A 26,099-nucleotide genomic window follows, 5' to 3' on the forward strand; every position below is an offset into this window, starting at 1 on the left:
ACTTATCAGGCTCCCACCACCCTGGGAACATATCTGCTGGTGGTGGTTACAGCAAGTTGTGCTGCCAGCAAGGATGAGGAGCCTGTCCCTTACCACTGAAGCAGAAAGGGTTGGTCTTGGAGCAAAAGCCTCTTTTTGCTTGGGGTTTATAATGGAAACTCTTGTGCTCTCTCTTGAATAGCTGTGGAAGCGTCTGAAGCTGCGTTAAGGAGGGTGTAGATGACGGATATCCCATGGAATTGTAGTTTATCAGAGGTGAGTGAGAGGCACTGGGGGTTGAGAGACTTGCTCAGGGATTTCATGCTGTCACTGGCATCCTTCCTGTATGGGAAGGAGAGGGGAGATGTGGGGAGGGAATGTGCCTGGACAGGGATTCCATGACTGAGCCAGGCAGGAGGAGAACATGTTTAAAAGTAGTTTCCAGCATGTGCTGTCCTTCAGCCCCTTGTGCTTGTCACAGGGATTCTACTCTTCCTCATACTCTGATCCATGTAAGTGCTTGGATGTGGGGACTGTCCCACTGTTGCAGGCAGGGAGTGTTTCCTGGGGTAGTGTTGTTTGGGAAGGATGGATGCCAGGGAAACGTGGATCCCTTTGCCCCACAGTGCTCTCACTCAGTGGCTCCAGAGTTGAGGTGGGGAAGGCCGCTTGGAACCACATTGGCCTGGCTTTTCCTGATGGATTGATTCCTGACTTGTGTTTGGAGCATCTCCTATAAGCCAGATACCGTGTGTGTGTGGCAATTGATTGGGATCCCCTGACTCCAATGATGGGTACCTCATTCCTTAAGGATATACTGGGAAAGGCAGCCCCAGAGCTCTGGGCTTGAGAAAACCCATGGGAAGGACTTTGTGGGAGTTGCTCCTTGTGGATGCTGAGAGGAGGCATTATTCCCATTGGTGCACACTGGGATGTGCTGGAGGCCTTGCAGCGCTGAGCTCCTTTTGCCACTCTGTACCTGGGGTACATTCTGGGGTTAGGTTTGGTTTTTGGTTTAGGTAACTTTGTGGCTTCTTGGTGGTTTTAAACCGGGTTATGGCACCTGTGGGTTTTAACTGCATAGAGCTCAAGAGACAAGTTGTACTGCACAAGGTGAGACCCAGACATTGCTGGGGCTCCTCTTCACATGGAGGACCACTCCTGCCAAGTTGAGAAGAGGTGGATTATTCAACCACTGGTGTTCTCTCTTGCTCCAACGCCCTCATCCTCCTCTTCAGCAGAGCCTTGCTCCTCTCTCTCCATTACTTTCCCTCTACAAAAGCAAAGGATCCGGAGTCGGGGCAGGCTCCGGTGCTGATGCTCCTGATGGTGAGAACTCGGAGGGGACTACGGCTGCACACAGGGCTATGCTCTCACTGCACAGCCACCCCTGCCTGCGCTTGCTCTGTGCCTGTAGCCGGACCCAGCGTTCACCCACGGCCACAACCAGGTAGGAGCCGCGGTGCCAGCCCCGCAGCACCCAATGCAGGGGCTCGGACACGGCTCCCTTTGTGCCGGTCCCCGCTCCCCCCCGGCGCCGCGCTCGCTCCCCGCGGGGCCGGGCCGCTCTGCCCCGCTCTGCCCCGTCCCGTCCCCTCCCACCGTGGAGCCAAGTTCAAACCGCGGGCCCCGGCGGAGCAGGACGCGGCTGCGGGGCTCCATGGTGAGTGCGGCGGCACCGCGATGGGACCCCCGGGATGGGGCTTGGGCTGATCCGGATGGGCAGGGTTCGGCTGGGAAAGGGCTTGGACCCAGTTGGAAAGGGGCTGGGAGGGGTGCGGTGGGGCTTGGAGCTGGATGGGGAGGGTTGCGGTGGGGTAAAGGTGGGAATTGGTGGGGAAGGGGCTGCTGTTGGTTGGGAAAGGGCTTGGATCTGGCTGGGATGGAGCTGGAACAGGGCTTGGACCTGGCTGATCCCAACGGGGAGAGCATTAGGTGTGCCTGGAACTGTGGCATGTGCTGAGGCTCTGGGTCCCCTTGGGTAAAAGGGGGTTTGGGACAGGATCGGTGTGGCTGGAATGAGCTGGGAACCCCAATGGGACCCTAATGGGAACCCTGGGTGATATTCCTCGTGTTTGGGGCTTGCACGAGTGCGCCGGAGCTGCTCTATCAGTAATGGTGATTTCCTTATCTCCGGTGTTTGCTGGAGGATTAGAGCCGAGGAAGAGATTAGACAGGCTCTGACATTCCTGCTCCTTCCCTGTGGGAAGCCATCTGCCTGCCCGTATCCTACTGCTGCAGGGATAGGGATGAGGGGGAAGGAATAACCCCAAATCAGCCACTGAACTTGGTGTCCCCATCCTAAGGAATGGCCAGGACTGGGATTTGCCGGCTTCATCTCTCTCTTCCCTGCATCCCTCTCATTGCTGCTGCTTCCCAGCACTCTGAGGGCAGTGGCAGCCCCCCCTGAGCCCCCATCCCGGCTGCCCATAGAGCTCCATTCAGTGCATGCTGTGCTCCCTCGTGTGCCGAGGGCTGGGAGGCCAGCGCCAGGCTCGGCTGCCCGGGAATGCTGAGCTTTCAGCTGGAATTTGGTCCCGGTTGGTTTCTAAGGCACTTCAGGGAACCCATTCCCGGTTTCCGAGTGAAATCCCACAGCCTCGTCTTCCTGGAAGAGGAGGTTTCCCCAGAGCAGCAACCCTTAGACTTTGGACAGGGTTTCCTTATGGAAGCAGCGCTCTCCTTTGGTATCCCTGAGGATTATACCCCTGGCTCAATGCTGGATCACCCCTGGGGCGAGATCCCTCTGTGGGCTTGCAGAGAGCAAAGCCAGCAGCATGGGGAGGCTCTTCCCAGCCTTTCCTGCCCTCTGGATGGGGCCCAGCACGGCTCTGCTGGAAGGCTCCTGGTGATGAAAGGAGCTGGAGCCCAGTGGGATGGGTACCGGTTGCACATGGAATTGCTCATCTCTGGGCACACCCAAGGTGACGCCTGTGTCCGTGGGTTCCCAGCCTTGCAGGGTGCTGGGTTCCACCTCCTGTTAAGCCCCTATCTCCTGCTGAGCTATGGGGAGGTGGGGAAAGGTTTCCTCAGCCTTTTGGATCCATCACTGAGTGGGATGCAGGTTGTGCAGGCCATGCAGCGGGATGCAGGTTGTACAGGCCATGCAGCGGGATGCAGGTTGTACAGGCCATGCAGCGGGATGCAGGTTGTGCAGGCCATGCAGCGGGATGCAGGTTGTGCAGGCCATGCAGCGGGATGCAGGTTGTGCAGGCCATGCAGCGGGATGCAGGTTGTGCAGGCCATGCAGCGGGATGCAGGTTGTGCAGGCCATGCAGCGGGATGCAGGTTGTGCAGGCCATGCAGCGGGATGCAGGTTGTGCAGGCCATGCAGCGGGATGCAGGTTGTGCAGGCCATGCAGCGGGATGGTTGTGCAGGCCATGCAGCGGGATGCAGGTTGTGCAGGCCATGCAGCGGGATGCAGGTTGTGCAGGCCATGCAGCGGGATGCAGGTTGTGCAGGCCATGCAGCGGGATGCAGGTTGTGCAGGCCATGCAGCGGGATGCAGGTTGTGCAGGCCATGCAGCGGGATGCAGGTTGTACAGGCCATGCAGCGGGATGCAGGTTGTGCAGGCCATGCAGCGGGATGCAGGTTGTGCAGGCCATGCAGCGGGATGAGGGTGGTGGGTTGGCAGGCCATGCAGGGGATGGGTTGGCAGGCCTGGGGGATGTGGGGGTGCAGGTTGGCAGGCCATGCAGCGGGATGCAGGTGCAGGCCATGCAGCGGGATGCAGGTTGCAGGCCATGCAGCGGGATGCAGGTTGGCAGGCCATGCAGCGGGATGAGGTTGGCAGGCCATGCAGCGGGATGCAGGTTGCAGGCCATGCAGCGGGATGCAGGTTGCAGGCCATGCAGCGGGATGCAGGTTGGCAGGCCATGCAGCGGGATGCAGGTTGGCAGGCCATGCGCGGGTGCAGGTTGCAGGCCATGCAGGGGATGGGTTGTGCAGGCCATGCAGCGGGATGCAGGTTGTACAGGCCATGCAGCGGGATGCAGGTTGCGCAGGCCATGCAGCGGGATGCAGGTTGCGCAGGCCATGCAGCGGGATGCAGGTTGCGCAGGCCATGCAGCGGGATGCAGGTTGCGCAGGCCATGCAGCGGGATGCAGGTTGCGCAGGCCATGCAGCGGGATGCAGGTTGTGCAGGCCATGCAGCGGGATGGATGGGCTCGGACTTCCACAAGGGAATGACTTCTGGCTTCTGTGAGCACAAGGCCAGTCCCAAGGGGCAGAGGTGGCTGGGCTGTTGGTGGGCCCACAGGGATGCGAGCTGGGCCCATCCCTTCCTCATTGCTCTGCTTTGGCCATAGGGATTGCATAGTTGGAAGGAGCTGAGCTGCTTCTGCCTGCCCAGACCTGACCCTGCAGGGGGAGGAGGGTCAGGGGCTGATACAGACACCAGGATGGGGCCCATAGGGAGCTGCTGGCTCCTTTCCCATGTGCATCCTTGCCCCACTGCTGTGGGGCTGCTTGGATATCCCAGCCCCACTCACTTGAGGCCGTGCTGGCTCCTCATAGCCCTGGGGTTCATCCCTGCTCCCCCAGCTTGGATGCGTGCATTGGGGTCCAGAGCTGGGGAGAGCAGGGCCTTGTCCTGCTGCTGCTGCTGCTGCCTGGGAAGCAGATCCCTGAGCCAGGGGTGAGCGTGAGCTGTGTGGGAGCTGGAAATGCTGTGGGGAGTGCAGGGAGCATCCCCATGGGGTGTGGAGAGTGCATCCCTATGGGGAGTGCAGGGAGCATCCCTATGGGGAGTGCAGAGAGCATCCCCATGGGGTGTGCAGAGAGATCCCCATTGGGTGTGCAGGGAGCATCCCCATGGGGTGTGGAGAGTGCATCCCTATGGGTTTGCAGGGAGCATCCCTATGGGGAGTGGAGAATGCATCCCTATGGGGTGTGCAGGGAGCATCCCCATGGGGTGTGGAGAGTGCATCCCTATGGGTTTACAGGGAGCATCCCTATGGGGTGTGGAGAGTGCATCCCTGTGTGGTGTGCAGGGAGCATCCCTGTGGGGTGTGCAGGGAGCATCCCTGTGGGGTGTGCAGGGAGCATCCCTGTGGGGTGTGCAGGGAGCATCCCTATGGGGTGTGCAGGGAGCATCCCTGTGGGGTGCCTGGAGCTGTTTGGATCAAGATGTGGAGGTTTGCTGGTGGGAACCAGACGGTTCCTGACCTCCAGCCCCTCTCCAGTGAGCAGGGCTCATCCATTTCCATTCCTTTTGATTCCTGCTGGTTGGGGGTCTGGAAATGGACTCATAGCATAATCACGGTTGGAAAGGACCTGAAGATGCCCCAAGCTGTGGAGCTGCTGGGAACCCTGCTGGGGTCGAGAGCAGGGGGGATAGATCCTATAGACCTGTAAGGATCCTGGCACAGCTCTGTGCCAAGAACCTGACTGATGGCAGCAGAGAGCTCGGTGTGTGCCATGGGTATGGACTGGGATGAGGCTTTCCTCAAGCCTGAGCCCCATCCTGCATCTTCAGGGCCAGGGGATGGGTCAATGGGGGCTGTGTCAAGGGGATGGAGGCAGAGCCCGGCGCATCCCTGGCTGCCAGCGAGCCCTTCCCTGCACAGCTTTCCCCCCGGGCGCTCTCCTGTGCTGTGGTGCTGCTCCTGCTCCTCCCGGTGCTGAGCAGAGGCAGGAGGTGCAGCATCGCCAGGATCCTCCGGCAGTACCGCGCCGTCATCATCCACGAGATCCACAACCTGGTGAGTGTGCTCTGGGGATGCCGAGCTCGATGCGACCCTATGGGACAGCACAGCTGGGCACAGCACTGTTTAAATGGGGGGTTCCTGCCCCACGTTGGAGGCATTGATGCTTTGGGATGCCTGATGATGCTTTATGTCTCCAGAAAACCCTGAGCGGGTCGGTGGACAGGAGCGCAAGGGCTGGCCCGGCTTGTCGCTCGGATAAGGTGAGCATTGATCGGCATCGTGGGTGCTCAGCCCCCCTCCATCCATTGATTCCCCTTCCCCATGGTGTCTCCTGTCTTCCAGGACCAGAAGATCCTGTTCTCCATCTACAACATCACCATGGCCCTATGGGAAGCGGCCTCCGGCTCCGTGCGCGGCCCCGAGGAGCTGGCGCTGTGGAAGGTGGCCAGGAACACGGAGGTGGTGTTCAGGGAGAGCTGCAGGAGCATCCGCAAGGTGGGAGCTCGGCCCCTTCCCAGTCCCACATGGGGCTGAGCCCACCCCTGTTGTGTGCTCTCCTGGCTGCCCATGGGGAGTATCCAGGCTCCGGCTGCAGCATCCCGTGGTCCATGGGTGTGGGATGAGGATGATGGCACATCCCAGTGAGCCTGGGAGGGGAGTCCAGTAGTAGCATTATAGGACAGGCTGGTGGTGTTTTACCACCAGCTCCTAAGTGGGTTTGTTCCCCCATGCCATGGATGATGGGAATAGAGCGTTGTCCTAGAGGGATGCTCACCCAGTCCTGCTCTCATTCCTGGGCTCTCACAGGCAGGAGCTGGGATTTCTCCCTAAAGGGTTGCTCTGGGTTCTGCCGGGGAAACCCCATCCATGAGGATTCCCTATGGCAGCCAACAGCAACTCATTAACCAGTGGGGAAACCCCATGGTTCTGCTGGTTCTGGGATTCATCCTCCCCATCATCACCAGGGCAATGGGCTGAGACAAACCCTGCCTGGGCTGTGCTGGCCAGCAATGGGGACCCACGAGCACACCCTCACCATGCTCCTGTGCGGTTTGGCCCCCCCATCCTGCACCTTTGCCCATACAAACCCTATGAGTGGTGGCTTTCACCCCCTTTACTAACCCTGTGTGATGCTCCCTCTGCACGCTGTGACCGCAGAGCCCGCCGCGCATCCCGGCCCAGCCCCGGCGCAGGGGACGCAGCCGCAGGAGGAAGATGCTGCGGGAGGTCGGGAGGAAGGCTCAGAGGCTGCTGACCTGCTGGGAGAAGCTCTATGCCCTGCACGCCCCGCACCAGGTACCCCGGGACTCATAGGGATGCTCTCGCCATGGGCCGGAGGGATGCGCAGCTGCCGGTGGCTGGTTTGGAAACCTGGGGCACATTCAATGCTGAAGGCAGCGGAGATGTTGAATTCATCCATTCATGTTCAAGTGGTACCCAAGGACCTGCCCCACTGCATCCCTGGCAGGTTGGTTTGCTATGGGATGGAACGCCAGGGACATGGGAAGAAGAGAGGGAAGTGCCAAAGAAAGGAGGTGAGGGTTGGATGTCAATGATGCTCCTGGCCCTGCATCTCCTGCTGCTTTCTGGGGGACAACGGTTGCTTTGGGGGCAGAAACGGGGCTGTTGCTGGATGCGGGACCACTGTGTATCCATAAGGCTCTGAGGGTGGCCAGGCTGCACTGCTGGCACACAGAGAGCAGCCAGGTGCCCACAGCGGATGGGGAAACTGAGGTTCATCACCAGGCACCCAGGGAAGGTCTGGGGAGCACCAGTGCCTGTGGATAAACAGCAAAACCCAGGGCAGATGCAGGGGCTTGAGGGCAAGGCTCACCCCATGGGATGTGCAGCACTGGAGGACCCGGTTGCTCAGCACCATGCGTGCCCTGGTACCCCCTGGTGAGCTGAGCCTGGAGGGATGCGGGGTTTGAGCTGAGGAGCATCCTCCCTTGTCACTGTGCTCTGCCGGTGCCCCAGGTGGGTCCCTGCTCCCTTCTTGGGTGGCAAACACAGTCTGGGAAGCCAGAAATAAAACCTGGAAGCCCTTTGGGTGTGTTGGTACCTCGGGCTGTGGATGGGGTTGGTGTGGTGCATCCTGTCTCTGTCTCAGTGCAGGCTCCATCCTTCACCTTTCTGCATGATGGAGGAGGCTGTTTGCCCCTGCCCCTGTTTCCTCAATCCTTTCTCCATCGGGGTGGGTGCTGCCATCACGGAACCCCAGCCTGGTTTGGGATGAAGGGACCTTAAAGCTCATCCAGTTCCACTGGAGCAGCTTGCTCCAAGCCCCTGTGTCCAACCTGGCCTTGAGCACTGCCAGGGATGGGGCAGCCACAGCTTCTCTGGGCACCCTGTGCCAGCGCCTCAGCACCCTCACAGGGAAGAGCTTCTGCCTAAGAGCTCAGCTCAGTCTCCCCTCCCTTGTCCCGGCCGTGCGTGGAGGACACGAGGTGGCAGCAGCGCGCTGCGCATCCCCGCTCCCCACTGCGGCCTCATCCATCGGCCGGGTCCCGGCTGGGTGCTCACTGGGTGCTGCTGTCCAATGGGACCCGCACCCCTGCGCCTGGGGGCTCCCAGCATCCCCATGGGAGCGGGGGATGCTCGGGGGTCTTTGCCCAATCCTTACCCCTGGGGCGGGTAGGAAGGGGCTCACCCTAGGGTTGGGAAGGGTGCAGCAGGGAGCAGGGTTTGATGGGGTAACAGAGACCCCGGTTTGGGGTGAGAGCAGGGGGTGCTGCTCTTGTGGGGTCCCTGCACCAGGATCAGGTCACAGGAGATGCTGCCTGCGTGGCATGGGGCAGGCTGCTGGAGGGGCTCACTGGGGAGCTGCAGTTCCAGTACTCGATGCCACGCTCCCTCCTCCCCGCTCCATCCTCATCCTTTGGGAACAAGCACTGCTGCCTTTTCCTCCTGTCTTTCCACAGCTTCCCCTGGAAGGTTTGCACTGGTTTAGGGTTTCTTATTCCCAGTCCTCATCCCACTCCCTGCGCCCACATATCTCACCCTACATCCCACCCGCATCCCCAAATCGCTCTATTGATGCCCGATATCCCATGGATGGGGCTGGGGATCCCATGGCGGTGTTGTGCTTTTCCAGGCTGTGCTGCAGGGCCTGGGCATAGGGGAGGTTGTGCCTGGTGTTGCTGCTTCAGCATCCGAGTGCTGGGACAAGGCATTGCCGCGCTCACCGTGAGCTTGCTGCTAACACCGGGTCTGGGGAGGGGGAAAGGGATCCCGGTGCATCTGCGGCAGGAATGAGTGCATGGAAAGGAAGGAAAGAGTGAAGGAAGAGGCAAGAGGGAGGGAGGGGGGAAGCGAGGTCGCGGCGCTGGTGGAATCACGGCGAAAACAGCCGGAAAAAGGAAACGGGCCCTGAAAAGGCAAATAAAAATAGCAGCGAGCCCAAGTGTGCAGCACATGGAGTGAGCGCATTTCCTTCGAGGGCAGCGCCGCCTGCCCCGGGGGGGCCGCTCTCATGTGGCTCCAGCAGCCGCTGCTGCCATGGTCCCCGGCCCCCCTCACAGGGCAGTGCCAGCCCCTAAGGGCCATGGGGATGCGATGAGCTCGGGCACGGTGCGAAGGCTACACACATACATATACACACATAGACATGCACACACGTGTGTTCGTGTGTGTTAGTGCAGGGGAGGATGCTATGTATGGGGTGGGGATGCGGTCACCGCGCCCTCATCCCTGTGCCGCCCATGTGCCGCGGTGATGGCCCCGGCCAGACGCAGCCGAGCGCTGAGCACAGGCGGCCCCGGCTTCCTCCCCGTGCTGCTTGTTTTGCAATCACGGCGGGGTTGGTTGATGGGGGCAGCGATGGGGATGGAGGCCCCCTACCAGGACCGGTGTCCTGCATCCCAACCCGGCTCCGGGCTGAGCTCGGAGGCAGCAGCAGCAATCAGTGCGCTGGGGGGCCGTGCTGGTGGCACGTTTCCCCCCATCATTATCCCACAGCCATCACTCTATCAGGGTGCCAGCAGCCCCCCAGGATGATGTCTGGGCGGGGGGGGGTCCTTACCCATATGAGCCCCCTGCTTTGGTCCTTGGTCCCCTGGCAGCCCCGGCGCTGGGGGCACTGGCACATGCGAGGCTGTGTCTGATGAAGCAGAGCAGCGTTTTGTTCTCTCGCATCTCCCTGCAGCATCGTAAAGCTGTTGAAAGCTCAGATTTATGGTGTGATAAACGCTAGGGGCTCTGCTGAATGTTTTACTGCTCCATCCTTTGGAGAGCAGCGGGCGGCACACCCAGCAGCATCGCTGCCCGGCTCCAGCTGCAGGACAGCGCATCCCATGGGATGGGGACGGCTGGGAGCCGTGCTGTGCCCCAGGTGGGTCCTACCCCCCCCCACGGCTATGGGATACCAGCTGCCTGAGCCTCTGTGGGCAGTGGGGCAGCGCTGACCCCGCAGCACGTCCCGGTGCTGGAGGCATCTGCAGACCAGATTGAGCAGCGCCGTGCCGGGGTGCCCGCGCCAGGATGTGCCAGCCCAGAGGAGGGATGAGCCCCGGCCCGGCTCCGGGTGCTCTCCCTCCCCGCATCCCCATCGCCTGCTCTCCCGCTGGGTGCCGCAGGCTGCTCGGCAGGAGGCTGGGAAGGGATGGGGATGCTGGATGCTGCTCCGGAGCCAGCAAGAGGGATGCAAGCCTCGGGCATGTGTGTCTATGTACATGGGTGTATGTGTGACTATATATGTGTCTATGGGTTCATATGTATGGGTGTTCATGTGTGTGTGCATGGATGTTGGCGCTGGATGAGGTCCCTTCCAACCCGAACCGTTCTATGATACACGTGTGCACACACGTCCCTGCACACGCACGGGGGCCTGCACACGGTTCCTTCCCGTGGCTGCTTCCCAATGGGGTGGCTGCAGCCCTCAATGCCACCACGGGAGCCGTTGGAGCCGGCAGGCCTCGGCATGGGGGGAAGCAGCGGGACGGGATGCCGGGCTCAGCGGGAGCGCCGGCTCGCTCGGAGGCTGGATGCTCCCGATCCCTGTCCCCGATGGTATCGCAGCATCCCGGGGCGGGCACTGGCTCCAATGGCTCTTGACACCCAGCAGGAGCCAGGCAGCGGCGAGGGGCCCGGCTGGACCCTGCTCCATGCTCGTGATGCTTCCCAACACAGGGACGCATCCACGCCAAGGGGGTGAGAAGCCGGGGGGGCTGAATTAGAGGCTGGGGGGTGTTGGGACCACGCTGCCTCCCATCACCGTGGCCCCCGGCCCCGCTGCTCAGCCCGCGGGGCCCATTGTTGGGGCTGGGGCAGGAGCGCTTTGTCAGAGCTCGGCAATGTTTTATTCTAACAATTCCCCAAAGCCAGGCCTGGATGTGATTATTGGGGGGGCGAATCCCCCAGCATCGCCCCCTCTCCTCCTGCGGCCGTGCCGGGCAGAGCGCATCCAGCCCGGCCCCCATCGCCTTGGCTTTGGGGACCCCCATCCATGCCGAGAGCCCCCTGCTCCTGTGGCCAGCGCTTGGAGGGGGGGGGGGTTTGGTTGTCCCTGGCATTGTCTCTGCAGCAGCGGGATCCGTGGCAGCGCAGGGGCAGCGGTGACTCATGGAGGGGGATGTGAATCACAGCCTTGCTCTGCGGGCAGGATGCGGCCCCGCGCTCGCCGCATGCCAGCGATGGACCGCAGGCTTTGTCCTCCGCGGGGTGGAAGCGGCTCGCTGCCCGGGGAGGGATGGGATGGGATGGGATGGGATGGGATGGGGCTGCGGCTCTTCCTCGGGGCCTCGCAGCACCCTGGGATGCTGGCACAGCTTTCCCGGCCCCAGCTTTGGGGTGGGATGAGGGTGCTGCAGGGTGTGGGTGCCTCCTGGCTCTCTCTGAGGGTCCTCGCAGTGCTGGGGCTGGATCCTCATTGCTGCTTGCTGCTGTGGTGGTGAAAATCTGGTGCATCCCTTGGGGAAATACCCTGGAGAGCCGAATGCCCAGTGAAGGTTCTCAAATCCATGCAAAATCCCTTGCTCTGGGCCGGTTCATCTTGTTCCATCTCACCCCACTGCTGCATTTCCACCCTGCAGGGAGTGGATGCTGAGCCCCCATCCCGGAGCTGAGTTTTGGGACAGGCACCATGGGTGATGCTGCTCATGGAGAGAGAAGCAGCCAGTGCTGGTGCCCTGCAGTGGTGCCATCCAGATTAGTGTCCATCAGGATGGGGACGCCCTGAGGGTGTTGTTTGTGGAATGGATGGATCCTGGGAGCAGCCAGGGCAGAGGAGGGGGTTCACAGCCACAGGGTAGGATGATGGAGGAGGGATTGGTGCCATGGTGCTGTCCTGGGTCTGCCAGCATCCTCGGAAGCTGGGCAGGGGCTGGGAGCAGGCAGCATCTCCTGCCTGCAGCTCCTTGCCAGCGATGGGGACAGAAAGGGCCGAACCCTCATCTGCAAACACACCCCAGTGCCTAAACCTGCTCCTTCATTGCCAGAGCCCCTTCCTCACTGGTGCCGCCCATCCCCGTGCTCTCAGGCCCCTCCTGGACCTTAAAATACAGCGAGTCATCGAAGCAGAGCCGCTGCGGTGGCAGGGCCAGGCAGGGCACCCGGAGCGCGGCACCGGTGAGCAGCCCAGCGAGCAGCGAGCCACCAACAGCCAGCACCAGCCCCATTGCCTGGCACAGCGCCTGCCACCCTGCCCCACGGCCCCCAAACTGTCCCATCACCACCCCCTCGGTGGCGTTGCCTCCAATGGGGGAGAGGTGGTACCCGGCGGTGACATCGGGTACCACCAGGATGGCCACGGCGCTGGCTGCGGCTCCAAGGATGCCGGGCAAGCCGTGGAGGTTGTGGATGCCGCATTGGTCCTGCAGTGAGAGCTTCCTCACCAGGAAAGGGGTGAGGAACCTGAAGCCAAGGAGGCAAATCATGGCTGAGAGGCTCCCCAAGGCCATGTCAGCCACCGCACCAATGGCCACCCCGCCGGCCAAGCTGCCGTTCTGTAGGTGGCCAGGGCTGAGCTTCCCATCCCTCTCCATCAGGCTGGAGGCCACCACGGTGGTCACGGCGCTGGCGCTCATGGCCAGCAGGGTGTTGAGGATGGCGCGGTGCTGAGCATCCCCCGGTTGGCAGAGAACAGCCACAAAGCTGGGCCAGAAAACCCAGAGGATGAGCATCCCAACCAGGGACATGAGGTCAGAGCGGGGTGTCGGGGTCTGCTTGGGGTGCACCGGCTGCTGTGCTGCCCTGAACAGAGCCTTGGACACGCCAAGGCCAAAATAGCAGGAGAAGACGTGGATGGTGATGGTGCCCCCCACATCCAAGACACGCAGATGGGTGACGATGGCCCACTCGCTGGTGAGGTAGATGGGGACTTCACACGTGGCCATGGCGAGGAGCTGGCAGGGGCTGGTCCTCCCCAGTATGGCCCCCGTGGAGATGAGCACTGTCACAGCAGCGAACTCTGCAGTGAGGATGCTGTGGAGGCCCAAGTGGACCTGGCCATGGTGGAAGCGATGGAGCAAGCCCTGCAGCAGCAGCGCCCATTGCATGGAGAAGTTGAGCAGGAGGAAGTTGTGGGTGAGGACACTGAGCCCATAGCGGGGCAGGAAGGTCAGTAAGAGCCCCAGCCCCACCACCAGCATCACCTGGATGTCCTGGAAGAAGGGGAAGATGCTGTAGAGATGGTTGGCCACCGAGCTGGCATCTTCTGCCTGCGCCGAGGGCTCATCGTAGGTGACAAAGAGGATGAAGAAGAGGAGCAGAGCAGCCTGGAAGAGCCCCAGGGAGAGGGGCAGGAGGCGGCGGGGGCTTGTGGATGGTGTCGTGGCCATCCCGGGATGGACAGGAGGGGACAGTGACCGGCAGCACTCTGAGGGTGAGCTCCACTCCCTCCGACACCAGGGGTTTTATGGCCACGGTTAATTTTTAACCAAAGATAGAAGTTTATGTGCCAGAAGAGGAGATTTCCCCCTTCCCTTCTTCAAACACAACGCCCATAAATCACCCACGTGCTCTCGTTTGGCCGCCATAAAACACGGATGATTTTGAGGAGAAACAAGAAAAACCCGCCATGGAGCAGAGAAGGACCAGGGATGCGGGTACCATGGCATGAACCCCGTTTAACCCATCCCAACAGGGATAAAACACCATTGAAACCCCCAGAGTGATGCTGGAAGCTTGGATAACCCCAACTCCCCATCTGGCTCTGCCACATCCCACCCGGAACGGCTCTGGTGTTGCCACCACCCCACTCTACCGGATGATGCCCGTTTGCTTTGCCCATCAGCTGCCTGGATCTTAGGGAGCTCCAGTCTCAGGACCCCAAAGCTCACTTTCTCCCAGGTTTGCATTGGCTTCAATGGCTGGAAAGTCATTAACAATCAAGCATAAGAGAAAAACAAAGGGCAGAGCAGCCAAGCAGCTCCCCCCAAGTTTCTGGGTTGCTGCTTTGGTGACATTTCTGCCAGTGAAATGTCTGGAAAAAAAAAAAAAAAAAAAGAGAAAAGAAAAAAAGAAATTAGGGAAAAAAAAAAAAAAAAAGAACAAGAAGAAGCCATCTCTGAGAACCACAAGAACAAAAGGCAGAGGGGTTGGTAAATATTTGTTCCAGAGAGGAGATATTTTTGTGCTGTCCCTGATCTCAACACCCCTGCCGCGGGCGCTGGCTCCGCGCCGCTCTTCGTCATTGTTAGGGGAGGATGAGGCAGGCGAGGGCGCAAAATGGGAAACAATTGTTGGATAATGTGTGCGAGGCTCCCCTGCCAACCCCTCCCCGGGCCCGTTTTCAACCCCAAGAGGCTGGAAATGAGGGCAATGGAGAGGAGGAGGAGGTGCTGTGTAAAAGGGGGGGTTCAGGAAGGGTTGTGTTGCACCCAGCGGTGCGGGGTTTAGAGGGATGGGAGCTGGGGTTGGGACTGGATGATCTTCCAGGTCCCTTCCAACGCAAGCCATTGTATGGTTCTATAGTTCTAGGTCTGCCCATAGCATGTCTCTGCCACGTGGATGGTGATGCTCACAGCAATGGATGCTCCCACAGGGATCCCTCTCCCAAGGAAACGTGGGGCTGGGGTCCCCATGGTGCTGTATGGCTTTTTCCATTGCCACCAGCATGGCTGGGTTGGGATGGGATGAGTAGACAGGATGCTCCCATTGCCATGAAGATGTTTCCAAGGGGACACCCTAGCACATTAAAACCTCTTTGGTTGACGACTGGTCACATAAAACCCAATGGTGATGCTTGGAGCAGGAAGTGCTCCCGAAATGGAAGGGCCAGGCTGCTCCTAAAGGACCGGGAGAAGCGTTTTGACCCCAGCTGAGCAAGGGAGCTGCCTGCAAAGCAAGGGCAAGGCTGCCCTCGGTGTGCCTGGTACTGGGGTGCTCAGTGCTGAGCACTCGGTGCTGTGTTCTCGCTCCCCGCCTGCATCCCCCCGGTGGCTCAGCCCTCCCCTTCCTGCTTTGGTTTGGGGCTTTTAAAGGGAGGTTAAATCAGATGCTCAAAGAGAAAGCTTTGAACAGATCGTTTACAAAGCAGAGCTTTGAAGATCTCAAGGCAATGGCCCAGCGGCCTCCTGTGAGGAGAAGGAAGAGGAAGATGCTGGAGCATCCCAGTGCTGCTGCGGAGGACAAGCATCGAGCTGGGAGGTTTGGGATGTAAAAGCCCTCCTGGATCTGACTGAGACCTCTGGCAAGGGGCAGAGATGTGGGGACACAGGAGGTTGGGGTTGGCAGGCACGATGCTGGGGCACGCACAGGGAAGCAGCAGAGCAGGGTTACAGGCTCAATGCCCGGAGATGACACAACTCCTTATCTCCTTCAGCAGGAGATAGGGAATTGCAGGCTCAGCAGGATGTCCTTGGACACGTGTGCCTTTTCCACCTGGAAAGCTTGCTCTGGCAGCACATGGGGATTTGGGATGCCCATCCAGGCTCCAGAGGAGTGGAAGCCAACAGAGGGGCTCCCTCCTGACCTGCAACCCCTCGCATCCCTCTTGCATCCCTCCTGCATCCCTTCTGCATCCATCACCTGGCTCTACTGCATCCACCACGAGGCTGAACCATATCAGCACATGGAGACTGGGACTAACCACCACCACGCTCCTGTGCCAAGCTGTTGGGTACCACATCCCCTTCCCTTAGGGAATAAGGCCATCCCGTTTAGCCTCCTTGCATCCCAATCCAGACCAGGTGCAAAGAGCAGCGATGCACCAAGCACCCCACTGCAGAGAGGGAGGGAAAACACCACCGGGATGCAGATTAAAGAGCAACCTTTATGGCACCCATAAAAGAAGGGTGAAGTTTCAAGAGGTCGCTGGGAAGGTGAAAGTCCCCCCCGGACCCAGAGCACCCCCAAGGACAGCAAATGATTAACCCCATGGCGCAGGGATGCCGTGGTCCTCACAGCAAGAACCTGGTACAGGGAGGGAGGTCCGGATCCCTCCAATAGCATTATCCAGGCATAGAGAGTTCTCTTTCGGAGCCGGGATGCAGGAAGCATCTGGCTGGGGTGGCGGGGAGGGGAGCATGGAATTCCACCCCCCACGTCCCCCTTTCACTGTGTTTTATGGCAGGAGGACTCGGGGAACCATTTTAGCCTGATCCACGCTGGGGCTGCTCGAGGAGTTCCCTGCTGAGGGCTGGATACAAAGAAAAGCTGAATTAACCGAGGGTCATATAAGGCAACAGGATCCGACAGATCCGAGCCAATATATGCTGGCAACAGCCAGTCCATGGCACTGTGAGAAAACACTCCTGCAAGCTTAACAAATCCCTATGGTCTAGAAAGTCATGTACGAGAAATTACTGATGAAGGGATCTAGTCATATCTGGATTTCCAGACGTTGGTCATGCTCCCGCCGCGTTTTGCAGGCCATATAAGTACATGGATCTGAATCCCGGGTGCTGGAGACCGGCAGGATTGTTCTGATCGTCTTGTCTGACCTCCTGCGTCAGACCAGGGCTCCCGGCGAGGAGGAGGAGGAGGAGGATGCTCAGCACAGCCGGCTGGTGGCGGTGGCCGGATCCTGCTGCTGGGATGGGATGGGGTTGGATGGAGAAGTCCGAAGGGGTGTGAGGGTTGGGAATGCCGGGGCGGCAGCGGAGCGGATGGGTGCCTTCCACTCTATGGTAATGTGCTGGTACCCCAGCAGGAGAGAGCAGGAGCTCCGGCTGCATCCCAGCAGTGCGATGGGGAGGGATTGGCATCCCTCTTCTCCCCATCACCCCCCCCCCTCCAGCTGCTTTCCTGAGCCCGGAGCACCCCAAATCTCCCCATTCCCTGCAGATCCTGCTGGAAAACCAGGCTCCACATAGAGCTACGCCTGGCTCCTGCTCCATCCCCTCTGTAGATCCCATATAAACCCTTCCTGGCGTCTAAGCGAGCACCGCGAGCGCTTTAAAAGCTCCCGTCCAGCTCCGGCCCTGTTAGGAGGTGGGCAGGGGGCCAGACCCCCCCCTTTCCCAACCGGGTCCTACTGAGGATGAATGGGGGGGGGGACGGACGGATGGGGACACACACATGCACACGACAAAGGGGAACAGACGTCACCCCGGCATCACGCGGTCCGAGTGGCCTTCTCCATCTTGTTAGCACATTGTGTAACACAACATGTGGAGGCGCTGGGACCGCACACGCATGAACTCCCTGACAGCCCAAAACCGGGGGGGGGGGGGGGGGAGAAAAAATCAAAAACCCCCAAGAAAAAAAAAAAGAGAGAAAAATTCAGAAAAAAAAAGGAAGCAATTTAAGCTTTGAATCTTTCGCTCTAAAATGTTCTCATGGCTCCGCTCAAATCTGCAGCCACAGAGGCTTTGAAGAGCGTGGTATAAGGAGTGAAACATCTGGAAAAATTAGGATTAATGAAAACATAATTCCCAAGACTAAAGGAAAGATTAATCCTGCGTTGCCACTTGTGTGTTCCACAGCTTTTCCCCAGCTCGTAACGCTGAACTTATTAAATCGCCCTGAGCTGAGTTTTCCTTTTTCTCTCTTCCCTCCCCTATTGAGCCCAATGGAAGCGACTGATGCCAAACGTAACGATAACCAACTGTGCCGAGCAGCGTGCGCACCCAGCAGCACCCACAGCCCGTGGAGCACGCTAATGGGGGTCGTGGGGTGGGGGGTCCCCGTGGGGTGGGGGTCCTGTAAGTGATTGGGGGGTCTCTGCAGTGGGGTGATGGGTGCTGTGCCCTGGTGGGGCTGCACCTGCTTTCATGTGTGGTCATGGGATGGGGTCCCATTGCCTCCTGAGATGGGGGTGATGCTGAGTTAACGAATAGGTTAATAATGTCCCTGCCCTGGTTTCAAATGATGGAGACCGAATGGTACCAAGGTGGTGGCATCTCTGCGTGGCATTTGTGTAAGGGTAACCCTGGTGCTGTGCCGTGCCCGTGCTGGCCCAACCCTCTGCTCCACAAGTGACCGTGTCTCATCGCCACAGGGCCAGGCTTAGAGCAGGACACTGGGACACACCAGCCCTGTGCCCTCTCATTGCGACTGCACCATGGTGATGGGGGCTCACGTTGGCTGAGCAGCATAGAAGATGCTCTTGGGTGATAGACTCCTTGTTCCTGTATAACACAGCAGCAAACCCCTCTTCCTTCAGGGCAGCGATGCCACCAGCGCTCAGCACACGAGTGGTCTGGGGAGGGGGGGGTCACATCCCGTTTGTCCCTGCTTTATCCCCACGGATGCTCGCTTGCAACAAGGGATGGAGCCGGGGTCGGAGCGCGCCTGTCCCCGCTCTGCAGCAGCGCCGTGCTGCTGGAGGAGAGTGAAAGAAAGCAGATCTTTCACTTCATTGCGTCTTCATCCGCCCCACGCTGGGCGCGGGGAGGCCGGGCAGTGCCAGCTCTGCCGAGCAGCCCACCGCAGCTCCGCCGGCAGCCGGAGCCGGCAAACGGCTGCCCCAGCCGGCTGCTGCAGCCCTGCGGGGACCGGGATGCTCCGGAGGAGCCCTACGGGATGGGGATGGGGAGGGGATGCGGATGCAGATGCAGAGGTTATGGGGATGGGGAGCAGCGCTCACTCTGTGAGTCCCTGTTGGTGTTTGGGTGGGCTTCCCAAAACCTCAGCTGTGGTTTGCATCCCCTCCTCATCCAGGCTGCAGCCAGCTGGGGCCAAAGGCGTATTTGCCCTATGTACAGCGTGAAAAGGGTTCGTTTGCCCCATGCAGGGGGTGAAAAGGGCTCATTTGCCCCATGCATAGGGTGAAGGAGGGGAGCAGCATGCCCTGATCAGCCCCTACAGACGGGAAGGCTCCCATGGGACGCACCAGGACCCTGCTGCCTCCTTCCCACGCTGCTCCCAGCGCTGCTGCTTGTTTTCCAGAGAGGAAACCGGGATCCCTGCTATTATTATGTTTCATGTATATATATATATATATGTATTGCCTTTATTCCCCCCAGTGCCTGTGGGGCCCAGCTGGGGGGCAGCGGTGCCGGGTGCCGGCAGGACGGCGCGGGAGGTGCCCGTTGGCTGCAGTGGGGACAATGCCGGCAGCGCTCGCGGCTGCATTGTGTGTATGAGGAGGAGATGGATGCAGGTCACATCCTGCCCCTCTTCCGATGCCCGGCACCAGGAAAAAGCTGCGCTTTGTAAATAGCAAAACAAACAACAAACTCTTCCCCCCATTTACCACCTTTCCCCCTGCCCTGAGGACAACGACGACAACAGCCCCCGCAGCACTGCAGCCACCTGCTTGGGGAAGTGATTTCTCATATAGGCAGGAAAAGGGGGTCTAATTAAACCTGGGGTCAAGAGCATAAAGGGAGAATGGAGGTTATTTAGGAGTCCTTGAGTGGGGATGGAGGGGTGGAAGAAGGATGCTCGATGGGGCTGTGGGTGCCTCCATTGGATGGTGTTTTGTTGGGCAGCCAGGGGTATTTTGGCTCTGGGGTGGGTTGCAGAGCATCATCTTCCTCCTGCTGGTGTGTCCGGTGTGCCATGAGCTGCGCACTGGATCCATGGTCACGGACATGGGTGTTCTCTATGTCAGGGATGCACTGGGGGTGTCCCCACGGGTGGAGGAATGAGCGCAGGGAGCGTCACACTCAGACCTACAAGAGCGTCCCCAGCCTTCAGCGAGATCATATGAGGTTCCTGTTTCACAAGACGGAGGATGGCATTTCCATTGTGCTCGCCGGGGATGTGTTGCAACGGGGCAGCCGCTTCCATCCTTTGTCCTCCTCCCCGCAGAGGAGGAGTCTCAGCCTCTGCCAGGGTGACCCATCACACCCTGGGCCCCCCCCTTCAGCCACCAAGTTCAGCTCCGTTGGCTGCAGAAGCCCTCCTGGTGGGTCCTGGCTGTAGGCATCACCCATATCATCAGCACTATCCGGCTCCAAAGGTGCCTCCTTGTTGGGTGCCCTTGGCCATGGGGTCCCTGCCATATGTGGGGACATTCCATGAAGGCAATGCCCATCTCAAGCCACTCCTAGCGCTGACCCCGGGGTGTTCTGGCTGCCTTTGCTGCAGGACTCCTGCTTAATTATCACAACCAGCCAACAAACGAGGGGCTGACCCCACCAAAGCCCTTGGTGCTGGCGGCAGCCCCAGCTCCCTTGGGATGATGCCGCTATTCCTGCTCCGCTCCCCTGCCTGCAGCGGGCAGCTGCCTGCTGTTAGGAAGCGCTGCAGGAACCTTCGCCCTTGGGTCGGGTGCTCCCAGCACAGACCCGCTTTCTATTCCCCAGCCAAGGCCCAGTGCTCTGAATATAAAGTAACACGGCATTGTTAGGGAAGATAATTAAACCCAAGGAGAAGTTGAGCAGCAGCTGGAAGGGTGAATTCAGAACACGCTGGGCTGCCCGTAACCCTTCGTGGGCAGGCGGGGAAGGCAGGGGAGCAGCATCCTGCATCCCAGCTCTGTGCCCGGTACCTGCGGGATAGGAAGGGGAGGTGATGGGCTCAAAGTATCCCAATACAGACCATGGGCAGGATGGGCAATGATTCCCCATGGGCAAGGGAACCAACCTATGAAACAACCCTTTGTGGGCAGGCGGGGAAGGCAGGGCAGGCAGGGGAGCAGCATCCTGCATCCCAGCTCTGTGCCCGGTACCTGCGGGATAGGAAGGGGAGGTGATGGGCTCAAAGTATCCCAATACAGACCACGGGCAGGATGGGGAATGACTCCCCATGGGCAAGGGAACCAACCTATGAAACAACATAGGGATCCTGGAGGATGTCCTAATTCCCAAATCCTCACTAAACATGCAACATGGGGACCACTCAACCCGAGTGCTTCCCACCCCCATCCCCAAAGCATCAAGTCCTTTCCACAACCACCAAACGGGACACAAAGTGCCACCCATCACACCGGGCGCATGTCCCCCTCCCTGCCACCAGCATCCCACTGCCGAGCAGGGTACCAGTGGTGCCGGGCAGGGATGGGGCCGCGTCCCCGGCCGCGGGCCTCGCTCCAGCTGGGCTCTGTTTTGTAAGGCCTCCTGGCTCTCTGCGGAGCAGAGATAAGCCCAAGAATTCGCCGTCGGTTCCAAATATCCCGTCCGCTTCCTCCCGCCGTCCCCGCCGCCGCTCCAGCCCGCTTGTCTCATTTCCGCACCAGCGCGATGGGGACAGCTTCCTGTTCCCCCCCCCCCGGGGGCGGCGGTGGGGGGCTGCGGGGAGGAAGGGCAGGACAATGGGTGCAGGCAGGGATGGGCAGCTGCCCACCTCCCTGCCTTGGGGCAAGGGGGGGTCCTCAATGGTTTGGAATAGGGTTGGGAGGAAGGGGACAGGGCAGCGGGGCTGGCAGGTGGCAGCGGTGGGGATGCGGGTATGGCTGAGCTGAGATTGCGGATGGGGTTTCTTTCATTTCCTTTTGTTGTTTCTTTTTCCTGAAGGGTTTTGCTGTAAATCAACAACACCAGCTCCCCCCCACACCCCTCAGAGCATCCTCCCTGTGCTGCCGTGGGTGATACCAGCTGGAGGAGCCCCCCCACCTTCCACTTTGCCATCACCCCGCCATGAGAATGGGGATGAAACCGGGTACCACTGCTCAGCAAAGCCCTGTGTGGTGGGGACCCTGCTCTCATGGGGAGATGAACCTCCCCACAGAGCCACTTCTTAGGGTCCCTCCATCAAACCATCCACCACAACTCCTCCCCAAGGCGCAGCGTGGGAGAGCAGCATCCCCAAGGGCCTGCCACCTCCCAGGAGCAGGGAGCTGCGATGCTGCTCCCCCATCCCAAACCACAGCAGTGGGAAAAGAGGGGTTTGCGCTGGGTCTTTGCTCGCTCTGAGCCCAGCATCCTCTGGGCTCAGGTGGGATGGACCGGTTGGCATCCCTGCATCCCTGCCTGGTTCTGGGGAGGGGAGAAGGCCGCTGCCCCCCGGCTCCTGGGCTGAGTGTGAGTGTTTACTCTCTGCCTTTCTCACCGCTCGCAGCGTGGCAGGAGTTATTCAAAGGCGGGCGGAAGCGAGCGCAGCAACTGAAACAACAATGAAAAGGAAACGGAGCTCGGAAAATTCTCCGTTCATAAATCAAGTGAACTGCAGGTGATCCCTGGGCAGCAGCGAGCCAGGGAAAAGGCATGGATCAGCACGGCCCATGGCCTGGAAGCAGGGATGGGGGTGGCTCTGGGTGATGCTGGGGTTGCGGTCCGTGTCCCTGCACATTGGGGGCTTTGGGGCAGGTGAGGTGCAAGTACCACTGCGCTGATTTATAATACCTGTGAGCAAATCTGGGTGTTAGAGGTGAAGGTGAAGCTGCTTTCTGCAGTGGGGATAGTGTCACACACACGTACATGCACATCCGTGCTGCAGCCCCGCAGAGTGGGGCCATGGAGTTATTGTGGTGCTCAACAGGATGCAGAGCAGCCCACCGGCTCTTTTTACCTCCCCTGCAGCTTCACGCCTGCTTTTTGGGGTGAAACACATCACTTTGGAAGCAGAGGATGCAGGTGAGCGTGGATCCAGTCGGTGTCCATGCCATGGGGATGTTGGGGTTAATGGGAGATGATCCAGGGCTCTCGGCAGCATCGGGCCATGGCTCCTTGCTGGGATCTCATAAAGTCTTTTTCCTCCTTAGGAAAAGGAGCTGCTGTCTTGGGACGGTCTCCTCTGTGCTGGCAGCATCCCTGCATGGGCACGGATGGAAAAATCTTCCCCCCTCCGCGCCAGGTCCTGCAGCATCTTGCTGCTGGTGAGACGGGGACCAGTTTGGACCAGGCATCCCCTCCTCACTGCCCCTCTTTGCCAGCCCCTGTGAGCTGAGCCCCGACCTCAGGGACACCAAAAAGCAGCTCCATGAATGTGGGATGGGACCCAAGGACCAGGCTGGTGGCAGCAGGCTGAGACTTACAGCAGAGGGAAGGATCTGGTCGTGATCCCTGTGCTGGGAAAGCCGGGTGGGATCGCATGTCCCCCTCTGCCTCTCTGCGTCCCCCCTTCCGCGCGTTCCCTGTCATCTTGTCTTTCAGCAGAGCTGGAAAACCGGGGGACCACCGTAAATAAACCCTGTGTCTTTAAGGCGTTTTGTACAGTACAAGAAAATGCACTCGTTGAATTACAGCTTTTTAATCAAATACATGTAACCATGTCACTTAAAGTGCTCGCGAAAAGCAGCGAGAAAAAAAAAAACCCAACACAATTGGAAGAGCACAAGATTGAAACCAGCTGCTCCCTTACCCCCACCACAGTTAATAGTTTTTGAATGTTCTGAATGAGAGAGAAACCAGAGCCAAGCTCCACTTTCATGTCCATCTTTCTGATCAAACCCTGTCAGACGGGGGGAGCCGGGCAGCCTGGCACAGAGGCGGGGGATGCGGGAGGGCTGCGCTCGCCTCTCCTGGTCCCCTGGGTTTTCCCTTTGTGGTGATGGGGATGGAGGAGCCCGGGGTTCTTCCTGCAGGCAAAGCAAGCAGCAGGAGGGCTGGAGATACAAGCACAGGTTGCCCAAGCCCTGCGGTGTGAGGGATGCTGCCTTAGGACATCACCATCGTGTTGCATGTGTCCCCCCAGCCAAGCTTAACCCAACTCCATCATCCTTACGCTTCTTCCTCTGAGTTGGCATCACCGCTCATCCCCCGTGGTGCCCGCATCATGCCACATCCCCGTGCCCCATTCCCTTAGGAAACACACATGTTGGGACCACCTCAACGCCTACCTCCGGCCTCGCTGGCCACCGACCCCTTCCAGCACAGCCTGCCAACCACCCCGAGCTGTGCGGTTCCCCCGTAACGTGGACCAACGCTCATTAAGCGTGAAGCAGAGACCACCAAATATGTCAAAACACACTTAAAATTTATTGTTTCATACCATACGTTTGAGTCTCTTGAACGCTGGCCAGTGTTTCTCCCTCTCTGCAATGGGGCCTATCTGCTGTCACCGGCGCTCCGCATGGATGGTGAGCCCCGCTCGCTTGCTGCCTGTTCTTTTCATTCTCTCTCCCTCTCTCCCCCTTCTTTCTTTAAATGAAAAATACAAACAATTGATGGAAAATGTACATTCGTTCCATATGGGGACGGTCGGAGCGTGGAGAGGAGCCAGCAGAGTCATTTTTAGGCAGACTCCTCGCTCCAGCGGATGGCTGGATGGCTTCCCAGAACGGCCCCGCGCGGCCTGGCCTGACTCTCCTGACGAGCCTCAGACAGTCTGTGACGCTCCCGCGCTGGTGGGGGGGACATGATTCAGTTCCCTGCAGGGATCGACCCCCCCTGGGGCTGCTGAGTGCAGGAGGAGGGAGAGCTTTCCACTGGGAATGTCCCAGAAGGGCTGTGCGGGAGGTGATGGGAAGACTTGCTCTGCGGGAGAGGTTGGGTTAGGATGGTTGGATTGGGTGACATAGGCTATGTTGAGTTGGTTGAGTTGTGTTGGGTTAGGTTGGGGTAGGTTGGTTGTGTTGGGTGGGTTGGGTTACGTAGGCTACGTTGAGTTGGTTGTGTTGGGTTAGGTTGGGGTAGGTTGGTTGTGTTGGGTGGGTTGGGTTACGTAGGCTGCATTGAGTTGGTTGGGTTGTGTTGGGTTAGGATGGGGTAGTTTGGTTGTGTTGGGTTATGTAGGCTGTGTTGAGTTGGTTGGGTTGTGTTGGGTTAGGATGGGGTAGGTTGGTTGTGTTGGGTGGGTTGGGTTACGTAGGCTGCGTTGAGTTGGTTGGGTTGTGTTGGGTTAGGATGGGGTAGGTTGGTTGGGTTGTGTTGGGTGAGATCAGTTAGGAGGGGTTGGATCGGTTAGGATGGATTGGGTTGGTTAGGATGGGTGGGGTTGACTGCGGTTGGGTTGGTTTATTTTGGGTTGGGTTATACTGGGTTGTGCTGGCTTGGGTAGGGTTATTTTGCGTTGTGCTGGTTGTATTGGGGTAGGTTGTGTTGTATTGGTTATATTGGTTGTGTTGAACTGGGTTGGGTTTGGTGACCTCTGGAGAGCACTCCCAACCCTTCCATGACACTTTGACCATACAGCATTGCTGGCTGAGCTCAGAAGAGGAGCACAAAGTGGCTCTGATGGATGCCTGTGGGGCTCAGCTCTGCTGAGAGCCCCAGACTCCCCCATGACCCATGCAATGAGAACCAAACCTGCCTCTTATGACCTGAAGGGGACCCAGCACAGTGCTGGGTGAGAGGATGGATGATGTGGGGCTAGGGGATGGTGGTGACCACAAGGCAGAGGGGGGAACGTGATGGAGGTGATGCCGGGAGCTGGGGGAGCACAGCTGGATCTCCACCGGTGATGGAGAGGCTGAACTTCACCGTAAGGATAAAGGAGTTCCAGGCTGTGCATCCTTCCCAGGGCACATCAGGGATTCTTCACTGGCTCATGTTCTCTCCCTGTCCCCAAACCTGTGTTATTTACGATACCACAGCCCAAGGTCGCAGCAGGGCTTTACCCTCCTCTGCCTGCAGCAGTGCTGGAGCAGTGCTCGGCATTCCTGCCCGCGGCTGGGAAACTGCTCCGGAGCAGAGCTGAGGAGAGCATCCATCATCACCTCGCGCTCCTCTGCCACCCGGCTGGCTGCTTGGGGCACGGCCACCGAGGAAATGGAGCCTTTCCTGTCCTGTGAGGAGCACTGGGATTTTCAGACATTTCCTTTCCCAAACTGGGCTGCAATAAAGAAAGTTGGGGAAGGTTTGGGAAGTTTTCCGCTGCTCGGGAAGGAAAGGTTGTGCTGGGAACGTTGGGAACCGCTTTTCACATTTCAACCTTTTCCCTTTGGTTAACCCCTGCGCCATGTAATGCCGTTACATCTCCAAACGGATTGCCTCCCAGCTAAAAAAACCTGGAAAGTTTTTTTGGTTTTGTTTTTTTTTTTTTCCAATGCTCTTTTTCTCGAGTCAGGAAATGTTTTGGAGCCGTTTCCCACAAACAGGTTTGGTTTTGATAAATCCTTTTGTGGTGGAAGACGAGGGGAAAAATAATCCCATCGCCAGCTCCAGAGCAGCTGCCTGGTGGGGAACCAGCACCGGCAGCATCGCCCCGTTCCCACCAAGCTCCCCACCGCAGGGACATGTGGCGGTGAGCACCCAAAATACATGGATCGAGAGGCTCAGATTCCCCCTTAACATCTCCAGATCCCAGCTGGGATGACTTCAT

At 59.2% G+C, this 26,099-nt stretch overlaps 3 protein-coding genes and 1 long non-coding RNA gene across 5 annotated transcripts in view; 3 read left to right on the plus strand and 1 right to left on the minus strand.

Annotated features, from left to right (window-relative positions):
- TCEA2 (transcription elongation factor A2) overlaps positions 1-26,099 on the plus strand; it is a 63,634-nt gene that overhangs the window by 722 nt on the left and 36,813 nt on the right. The gene's annotated exons all lie outside the window — the stretch shown is intronic.
- CUNH20orf204 (chromosome unknown C20orf204 homolog) lies at positions 72-6,974 on the plus strand. 2 transcript variants are annotated; one of them, XM_061361495.1, is made up of 5 exons: positions 72-255; positions 5,550-5,684; positions 5,828-5,890; positions 5,973-6,125; positions 6,789-6,974. In XM_061361495.1, the coding sequence occupies exons 1-5, from the start codon at positions 220-222 to the stop codon at positions 6,942-6,944; spliced, it is 543 nt and encodes a 180-aa protein (XP_061217479.1). In that variant the 5' UTR covers positions 72-219; the 3' UTR covers positions 6,945-6,974. The 2 variants fall into 2 exon arrangements, with proteins under 2 accessions (XP_061217479.1, XP_061217478.1); XM_061361494.1 differs by lacking the exon at positions 72-255 and having other exon boundaries at positions 5,455-5,684.
- Positions 9,752-22,317, plus strand: LOC133216625 (uncharacterized). Its single transcript, XR_009726679.1, has 3 exons — positions 9,752-9,960; positions 21,413-21,557; positions 21,957-22,317. It is a non-coding gene; the product is annotated as an uncharacterized LOC133216625 (long non-coding RNA).
- On the minus strand, positions 11,571-13,702 carry LOC133216728 (ammonium transporter Rh type B-like). The gene has a single exon (XM_061361720.1). It carries the CDS (start codon positions 13,403-13,405, stop codon positions 12,041-12,043), a length of 1,365 nt encoding a protein of 454 aa, XP_061217704.1. The 5' UTR covers positions 13,406-13,702; the 3' UTR covers positions 11,571-12,040.

The sequence above is a fragment of the Neopsephotus bourkii genome, unplaced genomic scaffold (assembly GCF_033783945.1).
Source record: "Neopsephotus bourkii isolate Nb327-2 ecotype Australia unplaced genomic scaffold, CSIRO-AGI_Nbou_v1 NB_1060, whole genome shotgun sequence".
NCBI classification, from domain to species: Eukaryota; Metazoa; Chordata; class Aves; order Psittaciformes; family Psittacidae; genus Neopsephotus; species Neopsephotus bourkii.

Bases quoted from the DNA above. Each gene is read 5' to 3' on its own strand.
- CUNH20orf204 (XM_061361494.1), top strand. From the start codon at position 5,496: ATGGAGGCAGAGCCCGGCGCATCCCTGGCTGCCAGCGAGCCCTTCCCT. The intron at 5,891-5,972 runs GTGAGCATTGAT...CCTGTCTTCCAG, and splicing joins CGGCTTGTCGCTCGGATAAG to GACCAGAAGATCCTGTTCTC. The intron at 6,126-6,788 runs GTGGGAGCTCGG...CTGTGACCGCAG, and splicing joins GCTGCAGGAGCATCCGCAAG to AGCCCGCCGCGCATCCCGGC.
- LOC133216728 (XM_061361720.1), bottom strand. From the start codon at position 13,405: ATGGCCACGACACCATCCACAAGCCCCCGCCGCCTCCTGCCCCTCTCC.